This window comes from Anomaloglossus baeobatrachus, chromosome 8 (assembly GCF_048569485.1).
Source record: "Anomaloglossus baeobatrachus isolate aAnoBae1 chromosome 8, aAnoBae1.hap1, whole genome shotgun sequence".
Taxonomy (NCBI): Eukaryota; Metazoa; Chordata; class Amphibia; order Anura; family Aromobatidae; genus Anomaloglossus; species Anomaloglossus baeobatrachus.
In genome coordinates this window covers 60145532-60167641 of record NC_134360.1, presented here as the reverse complement: position 1 = coordinate 60167641, position 22110 = coordinate 60145532, and the positions used below count along the sequence as shown (strand labels likewise).

Below are 22110 nucleotides of genomic sequence, written 5' to 3'. Positions count from 1 at the left end.
CTGATACAGGCGGATGGAGGTCCAATACAAGTATAATGGACGCAATCCAATCAGTCGCATCCGCGTCACCTACGGACGGATCAAAGTACCTAAAGTAGCGTCCGTGACATCCTCCTCGTCCAATGAGTCAGCTCGTAATCGGAGCTGCGGGACGGGGAGGACAGGGGACCCTGCGTCTCCCTGTCAGGAGGACGGGGTCTGAGAGCTTTGCTGAGCGAGCAGAAAACGCCCTGAGAAGAGGGCTGCATGCTCAGCAGATGCCGGGACAGGCCGACCCCTGGAAAAAAGATTCCACCAGGGGTCAGCCATCGACCGGAGCAGCTGGAGGGACCCTGAATGAGCCTCCAAGCTGAAGGGCCACAGTGGTTATGAGCTCGGTACAGCCGTACGAGACTACCAGCAGTGGATACTAAAAACAGCCTGCAGCCTCGCTCTGTGAGACCTGCTGCAGAGGTGGGGGGCTATTTCTAGAATGTCTAGAATACCCAAGGGGTCAGCCTGGGGAGACTCCAGGCAGAGGCACCACATAAGGACCATTACAGTGTGGGTCCGTGCCGGTTCAGGCAATATGAGTTTACATGCAGAACATGTAGTATACAGCCTTGGAGCTTTGCTCCTAGTGTGAGACATGCTGCTGAGGAGGTTCTATAATAAAGAATTAACTCCCTCAGAATGCCGTGATCGTGTATAAAAGTGCACAGCCAGAGGTTGTGACTTATCAGGCCGCTATTGTGAGTGCCCCCTCAGGTTCCAAGCCTGGACCCCCAGCCATATATCCACTCCCTCTGCTGCAGAGCAGCCAGCGCCGATCAGCGTACTAAGAACGCTGAGAAAATGGCGCCAGAGTGAGGGGGGGGGGGGCGGGGGTTAACCTAGGAGCGGGAATCGGAGGGCTAAGGCATGTACAGGGGAGGGAATCATCTCCTAAACGGAGTGTCGTCCCCTGTGCAGAGCGGCCGGCGGGCGGCGCTGCAGTGTCCCCTTGCATGAGTAACATGCAGGGGAACAAAACGAAACTAGGCCACGGCTGAAGCCGGGGCCTAGAGTTATACATGCGGCCGAAAATCAGGCATCATCGGCGCGGTACTCAGTAAAAACTGAGAAACCGGCCGGAAAAACTGTAAAAAGCAGCATTATCAACATAAATCACTGTCCCCTCAATAAACCCACATTGTAGAAGGACCCTTGAACAACGTCTCTATACTTAGCTTTGAGACGCAGGGTCCAATCCCTGGTGGGGTGGGGGTCCAGTGCTCCGTCCAGCAGGGTCCTGCCAAAGGGCTGCGGATGGAGGCCGGTCTCCTGCAAGGCAGTGAGAACCGTGTTGGCTCTAACTTCAAGCCAGAGCCCATAAGGGATGGTGAAGGAGCGCGGCATGAAGGGATTTCTGCCCTGAAGTCAACCTTAACAGCACTGCCGCCAGGGGAGTGTGAAGGGACATGCCGGGGGTCCAGTGGACCCGCTTTTCTTCCAAATCTTTAGAAAAAATGAAAAATCAAAAAAGGATGCATGTGTGTGTGTGATCCTCCTGACACAAAGCTTGAAACTGGCTAGGACTGGCTAGCAGGGGGTGTATATGCTAGGAGGGAGGAGCTACACGTTTTGAGTGTAGTAACTTTGTGTGTCCTCCGGAGGCAGTAGCTATACACCCATGGTCTGGGTCTCCCATAGGAACGTTAAAGAAAGTTATATCAATTGCAATTCAGACCATTAATTGCTCGGCATGCAATATAATATATGTTGAATGCACTATTAGACCATAAAAACTTTCAAGTTTTTTGTATCGAAATATTGTCACACAGTGTTTGGCTCTTAACTCACCGAGTGTCATGGCAGCATCAGACACTGTTCAGACTGCAGACTCTGACACTCCACACTATGCTTTCTCTGGTGCTTCGGAGTTGCACAGACAGGCTCGGGCATCAACCAGCTGTGTGCTCATTAGTAATCGAGCTAGCAGGAGTTAAATTCTGTTAGCCTGCTGGTTACCAGTTGGATCACATGAGACCTATCACAGTTACTCTCTACCATTTTAAGATGGAGGAACCTGTCTTCCCATGCCGACTATAACTTTTGCTTATCCGAGCCATGTGCTGTTGTGTTCCAGTAATTGGTGATTTACTGTGTGTTGCTTGGTGTACTGTGGAATTCCTCCTGTCGTTTGGTTATTTCTTCCCTGCTCTTTATTTGCCTCCTTATCATTTGTTGTCTAAAAACTCTGTGTGAGTGTGCTGCGTGATATAGATTTGGTTTCCCCAGTTTGTCCGTATCTGTGGGTTCAACCACGCCTGTCCCGGCCTTTCCCTAGGGTAGGGGAGAGGGGTTATTAGTTCAGGGCTGGCCACTGGCCAGGAACAAGGCAAGGAAGGTGGACCAGACATCTTCACAATTATAAGTATCTCTAGGAGTAGAGACAGTTAGGGCCCTGTAGCCAGAGGGCCAATCTAGGAGCCTCAGGTCCCTGTTATCCCCTCACACCCCGTGACAATTATACAAACCTAAAAGGGGAGTTGATCTCCAACATTTCTTGTTCACTAGAGACTTTGGATCTCGAGCTTAAAAACTAGTATTGCAATGGGAAAGAATCTTAAAAGAGATGTTCTGTCTCATTATTAGCATCCTCATATCAAATCTTGTTTTACACGCAGTATGATCTCTAAATTTATCCTCCTATTCACAAAGATTGCGATACGTTTTCCTGTATGTATCTTCCCACTACGAAAAGGACATAATCACTATATTCACTGTTCTCCTTTACTCTTCAATGAGATGTGAAGCAGTTAATCTTGGCAACATAGGTTCTTATGTTCAGAAAAATAGTTCTTTATGATATATGATTTTATGGATATATTGTGTGTGTTGTTTTTTGTTTCCTTATTTTTGTATATAATTTGCTTAATTTTTTTATAGAAAGATTTGTTTTTCATGTGTTACTTTGAATTTACATGTGTAGTGTTTTTTAGTTACTCCTGTTTGTATAACTACTTAGCCATGTAAGAAAAAATCTCTTCAAACTCATGTAATCCATGTTAGAGAGCCAACCCTCCAAAGTATAATATTTTTTATTTAAATGGAGAATGTTTTTCACTCTTATTTCATGAATAAGGACATAGTTTTAGTCTGAAACGCGTAGGCAGTTTCATATATTTTTGGATGTACCTGGAAATTCTTCTTTTATAAAACGTTACTTATTTTTATACTTTGGAATATGTCTGGAAAGCTTCTTACTTCAGATCGGCATTCATCAGTCCCTGTACCTAGAGACCTGATGGATCCAGACACTAGAGGTTGGCATTTATCAGTCCCTGTATGTAGAGACGTGATGCATCCAGACGCTAGAGGTCGGCACTCATCAGTCCCTGTGTATAGAGGCCTGATGCATCCAGATACTAGAGGTCGTCACTCATCAGTCCCTGTATGTAGAGACCTGATGGATCCAGATACTAGAGGTCGGCACTCATCAGTCCCTGTATGTAGAGACCTGATGGATCCAGATACTAGAGGTCAGCACTCATCAGTCCCTGTATATAGAGGCCTGATGCATCCAGATACTAGAGGTCGGCACTCATCAGTCCCTGTATGTAGAGACCTGATGGATCCAGATACTAGACGTCAGCACTCATCAGTTCCTGTATGTAGTGAACTGATGGATCCAGACACTGGAGGTCGGCACTCATCAGTCCCTGTATATAGAGGCCTGATGCATCCAGATACTAGAGGTCGTCACTCATCAGTCCCTGTATGTAGAGACCTGATGGATCCAGATACTAGAGGTCGGCACTCATCAGTCCCTGTATGTAGAGACCTGATGGATCCAGATACTAAAGGTCAGCACTCATCAGTTCCTGTATATAGAGGCCTGATGCATCCAGATACTAGACGTCGGCACTCATCAGTTCCTGTATGTAGTGAACTGATGGATCCAGACACTAGAGGTCGGCACTCATCAGTCACTGTATGTAGAGACCTGATGGATCCAGACACTAGAGGTTGGCACTTATCAGTCCCTGTATTTTATTTTATTTAATCGTATGAACATATATCTTACCATCATATAAAAATAAACACCAGACAATAGACAGTGATTGAAAAATATCAAAAGGATAAAAATCAAAGTCGAATATCAAGGTTTTCTATATATGCAATAGCGTTATCAGTTGCAGTATAGAAATCATTCTTGTCCCTCTATGTAGAGACCCAGTGCATCCAGACACGAGATGGCAGCACTCATCAGTCCCTGTATGTAGAGAATCGATGCATCCAGACACTAGAGGTCGGCACTCATCAGTCCCTGTATATAGAGGCCTGATACATCCAGATACTAGAGGTCGGCACTCTTCAGTTCCTGTATGTAGAAAACTGATGGATCCAGACACTAGAAGTCGGCACTCATCAGTCCCTGCATGTAAAGACCTGATGGATCCAGACACTAGAGGTTGGCACTTATCAGTCCCTCTATGTAGAGACCCAATGCATCCAGACACTAGAGGTTGGCATGACCAGTCCCTGTATATACAGTAGAGGCTTCATGTATCTAGACACTAAAGGTCGGCACTCCTCAGTCCCTGTATGTAGAGGCCCGCTGTCTCTAGACACGAGATGGCAGCAGTCATCAGTCCCTGTATGTAGAGGCCCAGTGCACCCAATGTCAGAGTTTTGGCCATAGGGAGAAGAGGCTGAAAATTTATGTAATGTGCACAGGTGCCTGTTACGGATAGATTTTCAGTATCTGTATAAGGCTATGTTCCCACAGGGCTTTTTTTGGTAAGTTTTTTTCCTGACCAAAACCTGATCTTGTGGCTCCTTTGAGTCATCTGCGTTTTTGGTGCGTTTTTGATGCGTCTTAGTAGCGTTTTTGCTGCAGATTTGCTGCTTTTTTTCTAGGAAATGGGTTGTATCAATGAAAAAAACGCAGCAAATCTGCAGCAAAGAATTGACATGCTCATTCTTTAAAAACCTGACCAAAAACGCAGGAATTTGACAAAGCAGTCAGGAAATAACCTGATGTGTTTGTGTGTGTGTGCATGAGATTTCAGAAATCTCATAAACTTTGCTGGGACTGTAAAAAGCATCTTTTTATTAGCATGGATTTGCATAAAACCAAGGCAAATCTGCAGCTAAAAAAATGCAGCAAAAACTTACCAAAAAAGCTCTGTGTGAACATAGCCTAAAGGCTACTTTACACACTGCGATATCGGTCCCGATATCGCTAGTGTGGGTACCCGCCCCCATCTGTTGCGCGACACGGGCAAACCGCTGCCCGTGTCGCACAACAGCCGTCACACATACTTACCTGTCCGGCGACGTCGCTGTGACGGGCGAACCGCCTCCTTTCTAAGGGGGCGGTCCGTGCGGCGTCACAGCGACGTCACTGAAGCGTCACTGAACCGCCGCCCAATAGCAGCGGAGGGGCGTAGATGAGCGGGACGTAACATCCCGCCCACCTCCTTCCCTCCGCATAGCGGCCGGGAGGCAGGTTAAGGGAGCTTCCTCGTTCCTGCGGCGTCACACGCAGCGACGTGTGCTGCCGCAGGAACGAGGAACAACTTCGTTACTGCTGCAGTAACGATTTTTGAGAATGAACCCCCGTGTCGCCGATTAGCGATTTTGCACGTTTTTGCAACGATGCAAAATCGCTTATCGGTGTCACACGCAACGGCATCGCTAATGCGGCCGGATGTGCATCACAAATTCCGTGACCCCAACGACTCCGCATTAGCGATGTCGCAGCGTGTAAAGCCCGCTTTACTCTTACCATATGTATATATCAACAGACTCCTTTATAGTATTATTGTCCACCACTGTCATTATCAGTATCCATCATCATCTCACATTACAACTTATTATCAAATGTGCAGTCAAAAACAAAAATCCTCGAAAAACCACAAAAAAAAGCCACAAAAAATGTGACTTTATGTGGTAGCACATTTGGCAATTTGACCCATTACTAGAAGGACCCCATTATGATGGACATAGGGTTTACAGACAGTGAGCTCTGTCCAACAATAGAAAGTATGTGGGAGGATAAATCAGATCCGCAGCCTCAGCTGTGTGATCTCTGATGTCTATATTCTAACGGGTATTTTGGACGTTGCGACATCGCTACTGCGATATCGTCGGGGTCAAATCGAAAGTGACGCACATCCGGCGCCGGTAACGATGTCGCAACGTGTAAGGCCTAGATGCGCCGATTTACGATCGCCAAAGCGTCGTAAATCAGCGATCTGTGTAGCGTCGGTCATTTCCATAATTTCGGAAAGACCGATGTTACGATGTTGTTCCTCGTTCTTGCGGCAGCACACATCGCTGTGTGTGAAGCCGCAGGAGCGAGGAACATCTCCTTACCTGCCTCCACCGGCTATGCGGAAGGAAGAAGGTGGGCGGGATGTTTACATCCCACTCATCTCCGCCCCTCCACTTCTATTGGCCGCCTGCCGTGTGATGTCGCTATGACGCCGCACGACCCGCCCTCTTAGGAAGGAGGCGGGTCGCCGGCCAGAGCGACGTCGCAGGGCAGGTAAGTGCGTGTGAAGCTGCCGTAGTGATAATGTTCGCTACGGCAGCTATCACCAGATATCGCATGTGCGATGGGGGCGGGTACTATCGCGCTCGGCATCGCTAGCATCGGCTAGCGATGTCGCAGTGTGCAAAGTACCCCTTAGATATCACCAGAGATGATATCACTAACTCCATCCCTGACCTAGACAACCAGGGATGCTATTATGGTACTAATCCCATCCCTGACCTAGACCAAAAGGGACCACTAACTACATCCCTGGCCTAGACCACCAGGGATGTTATTACTAACCCCATCCTTGACCTAGACCACCAGGGACATTACCACTAACTTCCTTCCTGGCCTAAATCACCAGGAATATTACCTCTAAACCCATCACTGGCCTAGACCGCTTGAAACATTATCAAAAACCCATCATTGTGTTCCACCACTAAAGATGTTACCACTAACTCCATCCCTGCTCTGTATTGTACAGTAAGTAATGAATGCAGGACAGGGTTTCCTCTGTTGGAGTGAACCCCACTTTGTTTGGCATCTGCTGAATTTGCCTCATTAGGTTGTTACATGGTGTAAATTTGGCCCTGTGGTACTCTACCACCCCACAATTGACAGATGATAACCCAGTCACAACTCTGCAGACTACAGAGATAAGTGTGAATGCCCTCGACCACAATGACGAGACCTGGAAATGAGACGCTCATATCAAGTTCATTTTATTCTGCATTGACAGAAATATCTTGTAAGGGATCAACCGATTACTGAGAACGACACAGGATGTGACACAGCGATACTAGGGGCACAGCCAGACAGGGGGACACATCATTCATATACAGGGTCAGGTCATTGCACTTTGCACCACTGTAAACTTTATCATTTTATACTTTAAATAGAATTTCATATTTTATATATAGAACTTTCCCATCATCTTCTTTTTACCCCTCCACCCAAAACACCCCCCCAACAAAGCAAAAGTGAGAGTCGCTGCAGAGGGTAGGTACAACCCAGAAGCTGAGTCCTGGTTGTCGCTCGGAGCCGCTGTCGGCTATGATGTCACGTCCTCTGTCTACATGATTACAATCTCTTATATACAAATAAAAGCACGATCGTGGCAGGTGGACTGAAGAGTGTGGCCTCCCTGGGTGAATGGATATGACAGTTTGGTCTCCAGGGGTGAATGAACTAGAGAATGTGGCGAGTGGACTAGAGAGTGTGGGCTTACCTTGGAGAATAGTTTAGAAGTTGTGGCATCCTGGGGTGAATGGACAGGAGAGTGTAGCCTCACGGGGGTGAATGGACTGGAGATTGTGGCCTTCCTGGGCGAATGGATTTGACAGTGTAGCCTCGACCTCCAGGGGTGAATGGACTAGAGGATGAGGTGAGTGGACTGGAGAGTCTGGGCTCACATTGGAGAATAGTTTAGAACTTGTGGCCTCCTGGAGTGAATGGACTAGAGAGTGTTGCCTCCTGGGGTGAATAGACTGAAGAGTGTGGCCTCCAGGGGTGAAATGCCTGGAGAGATGGAAAGTGTATGGACTGGAGAATGTGGTCTCCCGAGGAGAATAGTTTGTAGGATGTAGCCTCCAGGGGTCAATTGACTGGAGAATGTGACCTCACAGGATGAATGAACTGGAAGATGTTGCCTTACTATTGTGAGTTGACTAGAAAGTGTGGCCTCATTTTGGAGAATGACTGGAGGATATGGCCTCCTGGGGTAAATGGACTGTAGGATGTGGCGTGAACTCACCAGTGTGAATGTAATGGAGGGAATGGCATCAGTATGATAGGTAGACTGGAGAATATAGCCTCACTGGGGTGGATATGAGGACATAGCCCCATTGTGGAAGCCATGAACTCACCACAGTGCTTGAGCTCTAAAGCACAACCCCACCTTGTCAGATGGTTTGGAGGGCACGAGCTCATTGACGTGTCAGTGCTACCTCACCAATGTGGATGGACTCTAAGACATAATCTCACCACAGCCAATGGACTGGAGGGTGCCACCATGATAGCTGCTCATAACCTTAGAATTCCTTTGTCCTTTTTGTCATTTTTCCATCAATTTCTAATACAGGAACATTTACACGCTGTACAGAAATATATATATATATATATATACAGTGCACCCGGAGGAAGAGCAGTGACAACATCACCGACAACTGCTCCCACAACTAAGCCGATCACGACAAGAGCTCCTGTGTGCACCCCACATAATACCCCCACCCTAATATTCTCAGGCCAAAGGCAAACCCTGGAGAACATGGCAAAGTCCAAGGTGGATGGGGCCAACAGACCTCCATGGGTGGCTCTCACTAATGCCCTATTATTTTCTACATTCATGGTAGGAACAGCGGCGCCGACGTCCATCTGTATTGTGACTGGTGGAACTAATTCTTCCCTGGAGACCCGCCTGCAGCTGGGAATGATGATGTGATGACTACTACTCCCAGCATCCGGCGTTCTGCATTCTTCATGGCGATGATTCTTCGCTGCAGCGCCATTCTGCTGCACATAGCAACATTACAAGAGCTATCTAAAATTTTCCATGGTGAATGTAGTGATTGAATTGTTACGTGGTCTCCAAACATATACGGTCCTCCACCAATGGAACCCTGTTCATGCTGTCAGCGCTCATGCTGTCAGTGCTCGTGTTGTCGGTGGCCATCCTGGCAGCGCTTGTGCTCTTGGTGGCCATCCTGGCAGCACTCATGCTGTCAGTGGTCATTCTGTTGTTGGCTGTCCTGGCAGCACTTCTGCTGTCAGTGACCATACTGGCAGCGTTCGTGCTATCGGTGGCCAACCTACCAGCACTTGTCCTGTCAGCGGCCATCACGCTTTTATGACCTTCCACCCATTAATCTTTGTTCTCTGACCACGGTCAATCAGAAGTGCGCACATTGGCATATGGGGGTAATTCTAAACTACGGACACACAGGGAGATACTGGGGCAATCACTAAGAATGAGATGAAAGCGTGCACAGTACAGAGCCGCGAGCCATGCATCGGGACAAGACAAAAGTCGCACAGGCTATATGGCTACTAGCCTTTGGCAAAATCCTTATTGGAGTCAAACATGCCACTAACATCATACACACAGGGCTATAAACAGAGCAATGCGGGGTCACAAAGAAACCCACCTACAGCATAACATTAACTGCTGATAACTATGGAGACCACCAACCACCCCTCCCCCCACACCTGTTGCATAGACAATTAGACTTGATCATAGAATGAATGGAAGCGCGGATGGACATACCAGCGTCAGCTCTGAGCATGCTCAACAGGATAGGGAGCGCTTCACAGTACGCAGACATGGGAGCTACGGTACAATATTGGAGCGGGTCGGGTGGGGATGGCGCATGCGGCTGGACAGAACGTCTCTCTGAGCATGCCCGCTGGAGATGGCTTAGGACTTGAAGTGCACAGTTTATTTGTCTTTAGAAGAGACAGGAGGACGCGCTCCCGCCATCTTGTGCTCTTTGACTGCTCTCTATTGCTTCTAGAGAATCCCAATGTGCGAAACCAATCACAAAAAATCATGAAAATGAAGTGCAATAACTGTACGGGAAATTATAGATGAGCTGTGTGACAAAACCAAAGCGAGATGTTAAGGCTGCGGGACCCAACAGAGAAGAAACGCGACAGATGTGGAAACCGCCATTGGGACGGCTCATTGATGGCTTACTGATCAGTGGCAGTTATGTCTGGCCGCCAATTATTCTTGTAGGAGGCGGCCAATCAGCACACTGCCTCTCAGTCCTATGGCCTCATGCTTCAGTAGGTGAACAGTGACCGGTCCTCACGTCTCCTCTTGGATTTGGTATTTCACGGTCCTCTCCCCCTGACGGAGCAGGAGCGCAGGATACCACGTCTCAGAGATGGAATGGTGTCACAATGTGGAGCTTGTCACTCCAAGCCCTATAATCATAACTCCGGGGTGGAGATCTCGGGAACACATAAAGAAATCCGGGACTCTGAGGCTAAGATCTGGGACAGAGAATAGAGGACGCCTCCCGGTCGAGAATTCCTGACCACTGGTCCTGGTGGCCCCTTATCTCTGGGGTTGTTCCTTGTGGCCTCATCTGTATTTGATCCCTGCTCGTCACTGAGGTGGTCAGCAGCTCCACGACATGGACGTCTATAACCCCTGTAAGACTGGAGCAAACGACGGGTTAATTGTGTCAACATGGAAACTGGAAGAACTACACTGACAAACATGGGGTGCTGGGGAAATCCTGGATTTGGTCCCTAGTTTCTAAAAACACTTTTTCATGTGCTTAGGACAATATGACATGGAATAATGGGATACACAAAACAGGGGATACACCGGACCCGGAATCATGGGATACACAGGACAACACCGGACATGGAATCATGGGATACACAGAACAGAGGATACACCGGACATGGAATCATGGGATACACAGAACAGAGGATGCACCAGACCCGGAATCAAGGAATACACAGGACAGAGGACGCACCGGACTGGGAATCATGGGATACACAGGACAACACCGGACATGGAATCATGGGATACACAGAACAGAGGATGCACCAGACCCGGAATCAAGGAATACACAGGACAGGGGATGCACCGGACTGGGAATCATGTGATACACAAGATCATGAGATACACAGAATAGAGGATACACAGGACCCGGGATCATAGCATACAGAAGAGACAGGATTATCGGATATACAGGACCCAGGATTATGGGATATAAAGGACACAGGATCATGGGATACACAAGACACGGGATCATGGGATATACAGGACACGGGATACACAGGATCATGGCATACACAAGACAGAGGATACACAGGACATGGGATACATAGGATATGGGAATCATGGGATACACAGGTCATGAAATACAAAGGAAAGAGGATACACACTATCATAGGATATAAAAGATACAGGATCATGGAATATACAAAACACAAGATCATGGGATACAAAGGACATGGGATACACAGGATCGTGGCAAACACAGGAAAGAGGATACACAAGACAGGAGATCATGGGATACACAGGACATGGGATCATTGGATACACAGGATCACAGGATACACAGGACAGAGGATCATGAGATATACAAGACATGGGATCATGGGATTTACAGGATACAGTATCATTGGATACACAGGACATCGGATCATGGGATACACAGGATCACTGCATACATAGGACACTGGATCATGGAGTACACAGAACATGGGATCATGGGATACACAGAACATGGTAATCATGGGACACACAGGACACGGGATCATGGGATACACAAGACAGAAGATACATAGGGCAGGGAATCATGGTATACAGAGAACACAGACCATGGGATACACAGAACATGGTTATCATGGGATACACAGGATCACTGAATACACAGGATCACTGGTTACATAGGACACTGGATCATGGGGTACACAGGAAACGGGATCATGGTATACACAGGACACGGCATCATGGGGTACACAGGAACGGGATAATGGTATACACAGGACACGGGATCATGGGATGCACATCATACACATCAGGGATGGCTGTTTGTTATTTCTAAAAAATGGCACATTTTCTTTTTAATTTCTGGCCCAGAAAGTAACGGTCAGAAGGCTATGTAAACTGGATTTTTTGCTATTGAAATTTTTCATTTTTGTAACAAAAATTTCAATAAAATTTATGGTTAAAAAAAATGTTTTCTGGGACAGAACAGGCTCCATTTTTTACATATGTCTCTGGAACACATCTCAGGTGCAGATGCTCACTTCTATACCCAGAGTCCAGCGCTGCAGAAAATTATTTCAGATTTCTTCATAACATCCTTCAGATCTCCACCCTGTGTTGGAAAGAAGGAAAAGGTCACACACCAAAGATCATATCCTAGAAAGATACCAGGGAAGAAATAATACACAGTCCATTACTTATACTGTGTCCATGTCCCATTAACAGTCCATGGCTCATACACCGTCCATGAAGTATACACAGTCCAGGGCTCATACACAGTCCAGGGCTCATACACAGTCCATGAATCACACACAGACCAAGGCTCATATACAGTCCAGGGCTCATACACAGTCAATGAATCATACACAGTCCGAGTCTCACACACAGTCCAGGGCTCATACATAGTCCATGAATCATACACAGTCCATGGCTCATATACAGTGCAGAGCTCATACACAGTCCAGGGCTCATACACAGTCCATGAATAATACATAGTCCAGGGCTCATACACAGTCCATCAATTATACACAGTCCAGGGCTCATACACAGTCCAGGGCTCATACACAGTCCATGAATCATACACAGTCCGGGGCTCACACACAGTCCAGGTCTCATACACAGTCCATGAATCACACACAGTACAAGGCTCATATACAGTCCAGGGCTCATACACAGTCCATGAATTATACACAGTCCAGGGCTCATACACAGTCCAGGGCTCATACACAGTCCATGAATCATACACAGTCCGGGGCTCACACACAGTCCAGGTCTCATACACAGTCCATGAATCACACACAGTACAAGGCTCATATACAGTCCAGGGCTCATACACAGTCCATGAATCATACACAGTCCAGGGCTCAAATACAATTCAGGGCTCATACACAGTCCATGAATCATACACAGTCCGAGGCTCACACACAGTCCAGGGCTCATACACAGTCCAGGGCTCATACACAGTCCAGGGCTCATACACAGTGCAGGGCTCATACACAGTGCAGGGCTCATACACAGTCCAGGGCTCATACACAGTGCAGGGCTCATACACAGTCCATGAATCCTACACAGTCCAGGGCTCATACACAGTCCAGGGCTCATACACAGTCCAGGGCTCATACACAGTCCATGAATCATACACAGTCCTTGGCTCACACAGAGTTCATGACTCTTACAGAGTTCACATCTCATAAACTGTTCATGGCCCATTAACAGTCCATGGCTCATGTACAATGCAGGGCTCATACACAGTCCAGACCTCATACACAGTCAATGTCCTCTAAAAAACAGTCCATGTAACATACAAAGTCAATGGCCGATACCTAGTGCAAGAAACATATCCAGCCCAATAATCAAACACAGAATATGGCCCATACACAGTCCATGGCTCATAAACCTAGTATATGACTTATAAACATGATGAAAAATATTTTTAGTAAGAAAGGGACCATGATTAAGGCAGTACGCTGAAACGCGTAGATCTGTACCTACTACACGTCTTGTTCAGTGTAATTGCTATCCCAATGTATTTATTTAATCTTTAATTAAAAGTTAAATTTTACTCATCCGGAAATACAAGGGCTACACTGGATTATATCCTTTCTTCTGTTTAATCACCAAGAGGAAGCTATTATGAGTGACCCCAAACCCTCTGAATAGTATGACCAGAGCAAGATGGAAACTCACCTCTGACCGCGCTCACCAAAATGAGGAAAACTTCTTGCCGAATGCAGACACCGCTGAAAACAGATAACAGAAATATAATAGTAAAAATAGCAAGTATACAATGTATAGGGAGTATGACTACATATATGATGTATCGGAAGTTTGATCATGTGTATGATGTATGGGGAGGATGATCACTTGAATGATGTATGGGAAAGATGATGTCAATGCATTCATGTACTAATGATGATTCTGATGCTGTATTCATATTCTGATGGTAGTTCTGGCACTGTATTCATGTACTGATTACGGTTCTTGTGATGTATTCATGTACTGATGGTAAGTCTGGTGATGTATTAAAGTACTGATTGCGGTTCTGTTGCTGCATTCATGTAATGTTTATGTATTCATGTGCTGATGTTGGTTCTGGTGCTGTATCCATGCACTGATGGTGGTTCTGGGGATGTATTTATGTACAAATGGTGATTCTGAAAATGTATTCATTTTCTTATTATGTTTCTGGTGATGTATCCATGTACTGATGATGATTCTAGTAACATATTCATGTACTAATGGTGATTCTGATAGTCTATTCATGTACTAATTATGGTTCTGGTGACGTATTCATATACTAATGGTGGTTCAGATGATGTATGCATGTACTGATGGCAATTCTGATTTTGTATTAATGTACTGATTTTGATTCCGTTGCTGTATTCACGTAAAGATTATGGCTTTAGGGATGTATTCATGTGCTGATGTTGGTTCTGATGTTGTATTCATGGTGGTTCTGGTGATTTATTCATGTACTAATAGTGGGTCTGATCATGTATTCATGTACTGATTATGGTTTTGTTGATTTATTTGTATATTGATGGTGAGTTTGATGATGAATTTATAAACTGATGGTGGATCTGGTGCTGTTTTCATGTAATGACTATGGTTTTGAAGATGTAATTATGTACCAATGGTGATTCTGGTGCTGTATCCATGTACTGAAAGTGGTTCTGGTGATGTATTCATGTACTGATGGTGGTTCTCGTGATGTATTCATGAACTGATAGTGGTTCTGAAAATGTTTTAATGTACTGATTATGGTTTTAGTGATGTAGTCATGTAAAGACGGTGGTTCTGGAGCTGTATTCATGTACTGATTACAGTTCTGGCTGGCAGCTACCTCACCCAACCCTTCTATACACAAGAATGTTTGTTTTGCCAAGCGCTCCTCTGTTCTCTATGAGAGAACCGCTGCTAGACATATCTGGTGATGGCTTATCTCTTAGAAAACAAACTAATCTGCAGACTGAAATCAAACATGCCAGATTCTTAAATTCCCTGACAATTATCAATCAGAGACACCCATAAACACTTTAAACTATTTGCTGAACTTGTTGATATTGGCATGTTTGGCCATTGTTGGTAGTTGAGGCCTGACACCCATTCGATTATTGAAAGGCTATGATCTTTTTTTAAGGTATGTACACAATGTCTGCAAACCCAGCAAGTTTTTAAGGTGGAAAACGCTTCAAGACATGCCTTTTTTTGCATTTTTTTGGGTTGTTTTTTCTTCTGGCTGCCGTTTTTTTTTTAATAAAGTAGAGAGTGTGACCACTTGGAGTGTCTAAGGCAGTATGCACACCAAATATGGCCATGATATTATGTATTATACATCCTACACGTCATATCACATATTATACAGTACATAGGTCATTTCATGCATCATGCATGTCATAAGTGTTCTATGGTCATCATGTTAGTGTATACTGTAGAATAGTCCCCTATTGTACCTCCTGACACTCTCTCTGCTGCTGCCTTACCATCAGTCAGTTTGCCTGCTTGTTCAGCTGCACCTCCAGGGAGGATTTTGGAAAACATGCTTTCACCCTCAGGGCCTGGCTGTCCTGGGATGGTTCCTGTCGTGGTTGGTTTTGGCCCAATTTGTGCACCTGTTAGAAAATAAACAGAGGTATGAAGTAAACACGAGCGTCACTGACACCAAGAGGCATTGACTCTCAGTGGCTCTGACACTTGGGGACACTGACACCAGGAGGCTCTGATACCCAGAAGCACTGACACCCAGCAGTCCTGACACTCAGTGATGCTACCACCCAGAGGCACTGATACTGAACAACGCTAACACCCAGTGGACCTGACACCAAGTGGTCTGGACACTCAGTGGCTTTCAGATTCAGAGGCACTGACACCCAGAATCACTGACACTCAGCGTCACTGACACCCAGAATCACTGACACCCAGCGTCACTGACACCCAGAATCACTGACACTCAGAGGCACTGACACCCAGTGTCACTGACACCCAGAATCACTGACACTCAGAGGAACTTACACCGAACATCACTAGCACTCTGCAGTATTGACCACTAGGTGGCGCTGACAACCAGTGGTCCTGACACCTAGCAGAACTGACACTCAGCAGTATTGACACTCCGTTGTCCTGACAATATTCACCGTAAGCTTGGATCAAGAAATAGTGTATACAGTCAGGTCCAGAAATATTTGGACAGTGACACAAGTTTTGTTATTTTAGCTGTTTACAAAAACATGTTCAGAAATACAATTATATATATATAATATGGGCTGAAAGTGCACACTCCCAGCTGCAATATGAGAGTTTTCACAACCAAATCGGAGAAAGGGTTTAGGAATCATAGCTCTGTAATGCATAGCCTCCTCTTTTTCAAGGGACCAAAAGTAATTGGACAAGGGACTCTAAGGGCTGCAATTAACTCTGAAAGCGTCTCCCTCGTTAACCTGTAATCAATGAAGTAGTTAAAAGGTCTGGGGTTGATTACAGGTGTGTGTTTTTGCATTTGGAAGCTGTTGCTGTGACCAGACAACATGCGGTCTAAGGAACTCTCAATTGAGGTGAAGCAGAACATCCTAAGGCTGAAAAAAAAGAAAAAATCCATCAGAGAGATAGCAGACATGCTTGGAGTAGCAAAATCAACAGTCGGGTACATTCTGAGAAAAAAGGAATTGACTGGTGAGCTTGGCAACTCAAAAAGGCCTGGGCGTCCACGGATGACAACAGTGGTGGATGATCGCCGCATACTTTCTTTGGTGAAGAAGAACCCGTTCACAACATCAACTGAAGTCCAGAACACTCTCAGTGAAGTAGGTGTATCTGTCTCTAAGTCAACAGTAAAGAGAAGACTCCATGAAAGTAAATACAAAGGGTTCACATCTAGATGCAAACCATTCATCAATTCCAAAAATAGACAGGCCAGAGTTAAATTTGCTGAAAAACACCTCATGAAGCCAGCTCAGTTCTAGAAAAGTATTCTATGGACAGATGAGACAAAGATCAACCTGTACCAGAATGATGGGAAGAAAAAAGTTTGGAGAAGAAAGGGAACGGCACATGATCCAAGGCACACCACATCCTCTGTAAAACATGGTGGAGGCAACGTGATGGCATGGGCATGCCTGGCTTTCAATGGCACTGGGTCACTTGTGTTTATTGATGACATAACAGCAGACAAGAGTAGCCGGATGAATTCTGAAGTGTAACGGGATATACTTTCAGCCCAGATTCAGCCAAATGCCGCAAAGTTGATCGGACGTCGCTTCATAGTACAGATGGACAATGACCCCAAGCATACAGCCAAAGCTACCCAGGAGTTCATGAGTGCAAAAAAGTGGAACATTCTGCAATGGCCAAGTCAATCACCAGATCTTAACCCAATTGAGCATGCATTTCACTTGCTCAAATCCAGACTTAAGACGGAAAGACCCACAAACAAGCAAGACCTGAAGGCTGCGGTGGTAAAGGCCTGGCAAAGCATTAAGAAGGAGGAAACCCAGCGTTTGGTGATGTCCATGGGTTCCAGACTTAAGGCAGTGATTGCCTCCAAAGGATTCGCAACAAAATATTGAAAATAAAAATATTTTGTTTGGGTTTGGTTTATTTGTCCAATTACTTTTGACCTCCTAAAATGTGGAGTGTTTGTAAAGAAATGTGTACAATTCCTACAATTTCTATCAGATATTTTTGTTCAAACCTTCAAATTAAACGTTACAATCTGCACTTGAATTCTGTTGTAGAGGTTTCATTTCAAATCCAATGTGGTGGCATGCAGAGCCCAACTCGCGAAAATTGTGTCACTGTCCAAATATTTCTGGACCTAACTGTATGTATATACATATATATATATATATATATATATATATATATATATATATATACATATATATATTAAAGAAACAATTTCCAGAGCAGCACTTAAACATTAGTTGGGTGCAAAAATCCTTCACAACAGCATCCTACCGTGCCTTCAATATTTCCAAAAAATCAGAAGGCAGCACTCCACTTCTCTTTCAAATAAAATCTTCTTTAATAGTCCATACCACAGGACATTTCGGTCAAAGGTCAACCTTTGACCGAAATGTCCTGTTGTATGGACCATTAAAGAAGATTGTATTTGATGTGTGTGTTTTATATATATATATATATATATATATATATAGATAGATATATATATATATAAAAAAAATTGTCAAAATTGTCAGTTTTTCAGATTTTTCTCTTTGTAGGTATATTTTTTGAGTGAAATGTAAATTGTTCTTTTATTTTATAAACTACTGCCAGTAATGTGCATGTCCCCCCAGTAACGTCTATGCCACCGAGTAACTTCTTTGCCCCCCAGTAACATCTATGCCTCCCAGTAACGTTTATGCCCCCTAGTAACAACTATGCCCTCTAGTAATATCCATGCCTCCCAGTAACATCTATGCCCCCCAGTAATGTGTATGCTTCCCAGTAATGTGTATGCCTCCCAGTAATGTTTATGCCCCCTAGTAATGTATATGCCCTCCAGTAACGTGTATACCCCCAGTAAAGTCTATGCCCCCAGTCCCTTCTGTGATGTATATACTGTAGCCCCTAGCCTCCCCTGTAATGTATATACTGTAGCCCCCAGCCTCCACTGTGACATATATACTGTAGCCCCCAGCACCTTATGTCATGTATATACTGTAGCCCCAGCCCCTCCTCTCATGTATATACTGTAGCCCCCAGCCGATCCTGTGATGTATATACTGTAGCCCTCCAAGCCCCTCTTGTGATGTATATACTGTAGCCCCCAACCTCTCTTGTGATTTTTATACTGCAGCTCCTTGTGTGATTTATAAACTGTAGCTCTCAGCCACTCTTGTGCTGGATAATATAGCAACCAGCCCTTCCCTTGATGTATACAGCAGTCTCACTGTGCGCAGCCATGTCTGTTAAAGCGACGGCTGTCACGCAGCGTGCCGTGCACAGCCACAAGCCCTGGAGGATCTGGATGGAGCCGGCCCTGCTCCAGAACCTCAATCTGCCTCCTGTGGGCCTCACAGTTTTGCCCTCAACAGATTATCACCTTAGGGGGGCTTTACACGTTGCGACATCGCTACTGATATATCGTCGGGGTCACGTCGTTAGTGACGCACATCCGGCACCGGTAGCGACATCGCAATGTGTAAAGCCTAGGTGCGACGATGAACAAGTGCAAAAGTGACAAAAATCGCTGATTTGTGTCACGTCGTTCATTTTTATAATGTTGCTCCTGCTGCAGATACGATGTTGTTTGTCGTTCCTGCAGCTCCACACATCGCTGTGTGTGAAGCCGCAGGAACGACAAACATCTCCTTACCTGCCTCCACCAGCAATGCGGAAGGAAGGAGGTGGGCAGGATGTTATGTCCCGCTCATCTCCGCCCCTCCGCTGCTATTGGCCGGCCGTTTGGTGACGTCGCTGTGACGCCGAACGCACCTCCCCCTTGAAGGAGGGATTGTTCGCCGGTCACAGCGACGTCACCGAGCAGGTATGTGCGTGTGAAGCTGCCGTAGCGATAATGTTCGCTACGGCAGCAAACACCATATATCGCATGTACGATGGGGGCGTGTGCTATCGCGCTCGACATCGCTAGCTGATGCTAGCGATGTCGCAGCGTGTAAAGCCCGCCTTAGGCTATGTTCACACATCACGTTTTTTTCTGCAGCAAAACCTGATCTCTTGGCAGTAAAAAAGCTGCGCACTTGATGTGTCATTTGTCTGCAGTACATGTTTAAATAAGGTTAGTTTCATTCACCACAAAAGCAGCAAAAACGCAGCAAAAAAACCTCAGCTGTGTTGTTTCAGTCTTCATGCTTTGAATGGTAAAAAAAGCAGCAAAAACGATGAAAGAATTGACAAGCTGCTTCATTCAAAAACGCAGCAGTTTTCCATTTCGGTCAGGAATATAAAAGCAATGGGTGTGCATGAGATTTCTGGACTCTCATAGGTTTTCCTGGTGTTGTAAAAAGCTTCTTTTTATTTGCACAAAACCAATGAAAAAAATAATGCAAAAAAAATGCAGCAATAACACAATGTGTGAACATGGCCTTAGTATTCTATGCAAACTGGAATATCTGGTATGTACTGTATGGCGGTTCTGTAACTTTGGCTTCTTCACTACATATTCAGCCATGTTCTCTGCCTCTACTGATCTACCAGTGATCACCCTGATAACATTTTCTTGTCCATCATACACAGTGGATGCCACAGAGGTGTTGTATGGTCCTGTCTACTATGGACGCACCTGCAGGAGCCGCTGGCACTGACGTCTGTGGTGCCTTTGCTGCTTGTACCGCTGGCTTTGCTGCCGTTTTGGAGACATCCACTGGTTCCACTTTTGGCTGGAATAGATGAAACAAGATTTCTAATATCCAGGAATTCTCCATACATCCCCACTTTTACAGACCTTGGGATATATGTCAAGGCTCAAACTGTTAAGTGTGTGATCAGAACTTGTGTGTATGATTGTGGATGACTTGTAGACTTTAAATAAAATGCACTGCGGACTCCTAAGTCAATGTAGCTGTGTCCTAGTTAGCAGACATCAGCATTGATGAATGGCTAATCCTAGTGCCAGTGTCTTAATTATTGGTCATTTCCTTATAAAGATGCTTTTGCTACACAATAAGGGCTACGGGGGGTGTCGGAAGTAGTTGTAATCATCCTGTCTAGTGCCGGTAATGGAGCGAAACTTTTGGCTGACACCTAACAAGACCCCAGTACGATAAATGGCAAAGTATAAGTAGGAACTGTACCACAGATTTTATATTGGGGCCCAGTGGCTCTAACTTACACTTGAATGACCAAGTGAGACCTTGGGCAGCACTCATGATTAGTGAGCACATTGAGGGCGCTTGGTTTGTACTGACCCTGCTGTATAGAGATGTCTTACTTACTTGTGCAGTTTGCGGCGCAGTTGGTTGCGGGGCCTGCTGTGGTTTTGCAGACTGTTGAGGCTGCTGCTGCTGTGTCCGTATTGCAGCCTGTCCTTGAGGAGCAGGTTGCTGCTGTTGTCGGGAGGCAGTCTGCCCTTGGCTCCCGGCAGGCTGCTGCTGTTGTTGCGGCGGCACTTGTGTCCTACTTGGTTGACCTGGTCCTTGCTGATGCTGCGGCTGCTGATGAGTGGTTGGATGTGAAGTAGTTTGATGAGGCATGGGCTGATGAGAGGCCTGATGAGACACCTGCTGTGAAGGTCCAGATGTCTGCTGCTGCTGTCTGGAGCTCTGTTGCTGGGGCTGCTGTTGTCTTCCTTGCTGCTGTTGACCAGACTGTGACTGTCTTGCCTGCTGTGATCCCTGGTGATGAGAGTCAGGTTTCTGCTGCTGTGATATCTGGGATTGCCTCTGAGATTTCTGTGTTTCTGAACCATGGTGATAACTGGAGGACTGCCTTGACTGTTGAGAATAGTCAGAGGAACTTGGTGGATATCCAGATTGTGGTCTAGAATCTGACTGCTTCTTCAAGGCTGATGTTGACTGTGAATGTGCACGCGATTCATGTCTCCCCTGATCTCTTGGGTGCTGTTTCGATGATCGTCTAGACTGCTCATCCATGTGTCGGGAAGAAGAATGCCTGCCAGAATCTCCGTGATGTCGATGATCTTTTGAGGATGAATGACGAGACTGGGAATAATCATCATGTTGCCACATATCTTCATCAGGAGGTTCATCGTAATCATGATATGTGTGTTTGACTGGGATTTTCTTCTGTGCCGATGAATGGCTGCTATAATACCTTGATCGATCAGAACGAGCTTCTCTTGGTTTATCAAACCAATCAGTTTCTTCCTGACCCAAATGATAGGCTTTAGAAACCAAAAAACAAATTGTGGTCAGCTACTGTGACCAATGATGAAGAGGGAGTATACTGAAGC

General features: G+C 45.7%; 1 protein-coding gene across 1 annotated transcript in view; it reads right to left on the bottom strand.

Annotated features, from left to right (window-relative positions):
- Positions 1-7214: 7214 nt before the first annotated feature.
- The window catches only part of BSN (bassoon presynaptic cytomatrix protein), a 174768-nt gene continuing 159872 nt past the window's right edge, over positions 7215-22110 (bottom strand). Inside the window, exons 7-12 of the mRNA XM_075321710.1 lie at positions 21134-22041; positions 20482-20578; positions 15722-15850; positions 13926-13978; positions 12281-12351; positions 7215-10669 (exon numbers count right to left, since the gene is read on the bottom strand). Of these exons, the coding sequence (XP_075177825.1) occupies positions 13938-13978; positions 15722-15850; positions 20482-20578; positions 21134-22041 (1175 nt within the window). The 3' untranslated portion in view covers positions 7215-10669; positions 12281-12351; positions 13926-13937. The remainder of the gene's footprint in view (positions 10670-12280; positions 12352-13925; positions 13979-15721; positions 15851-20481; positions 20579-21133; positions 22042-22110) is intronic.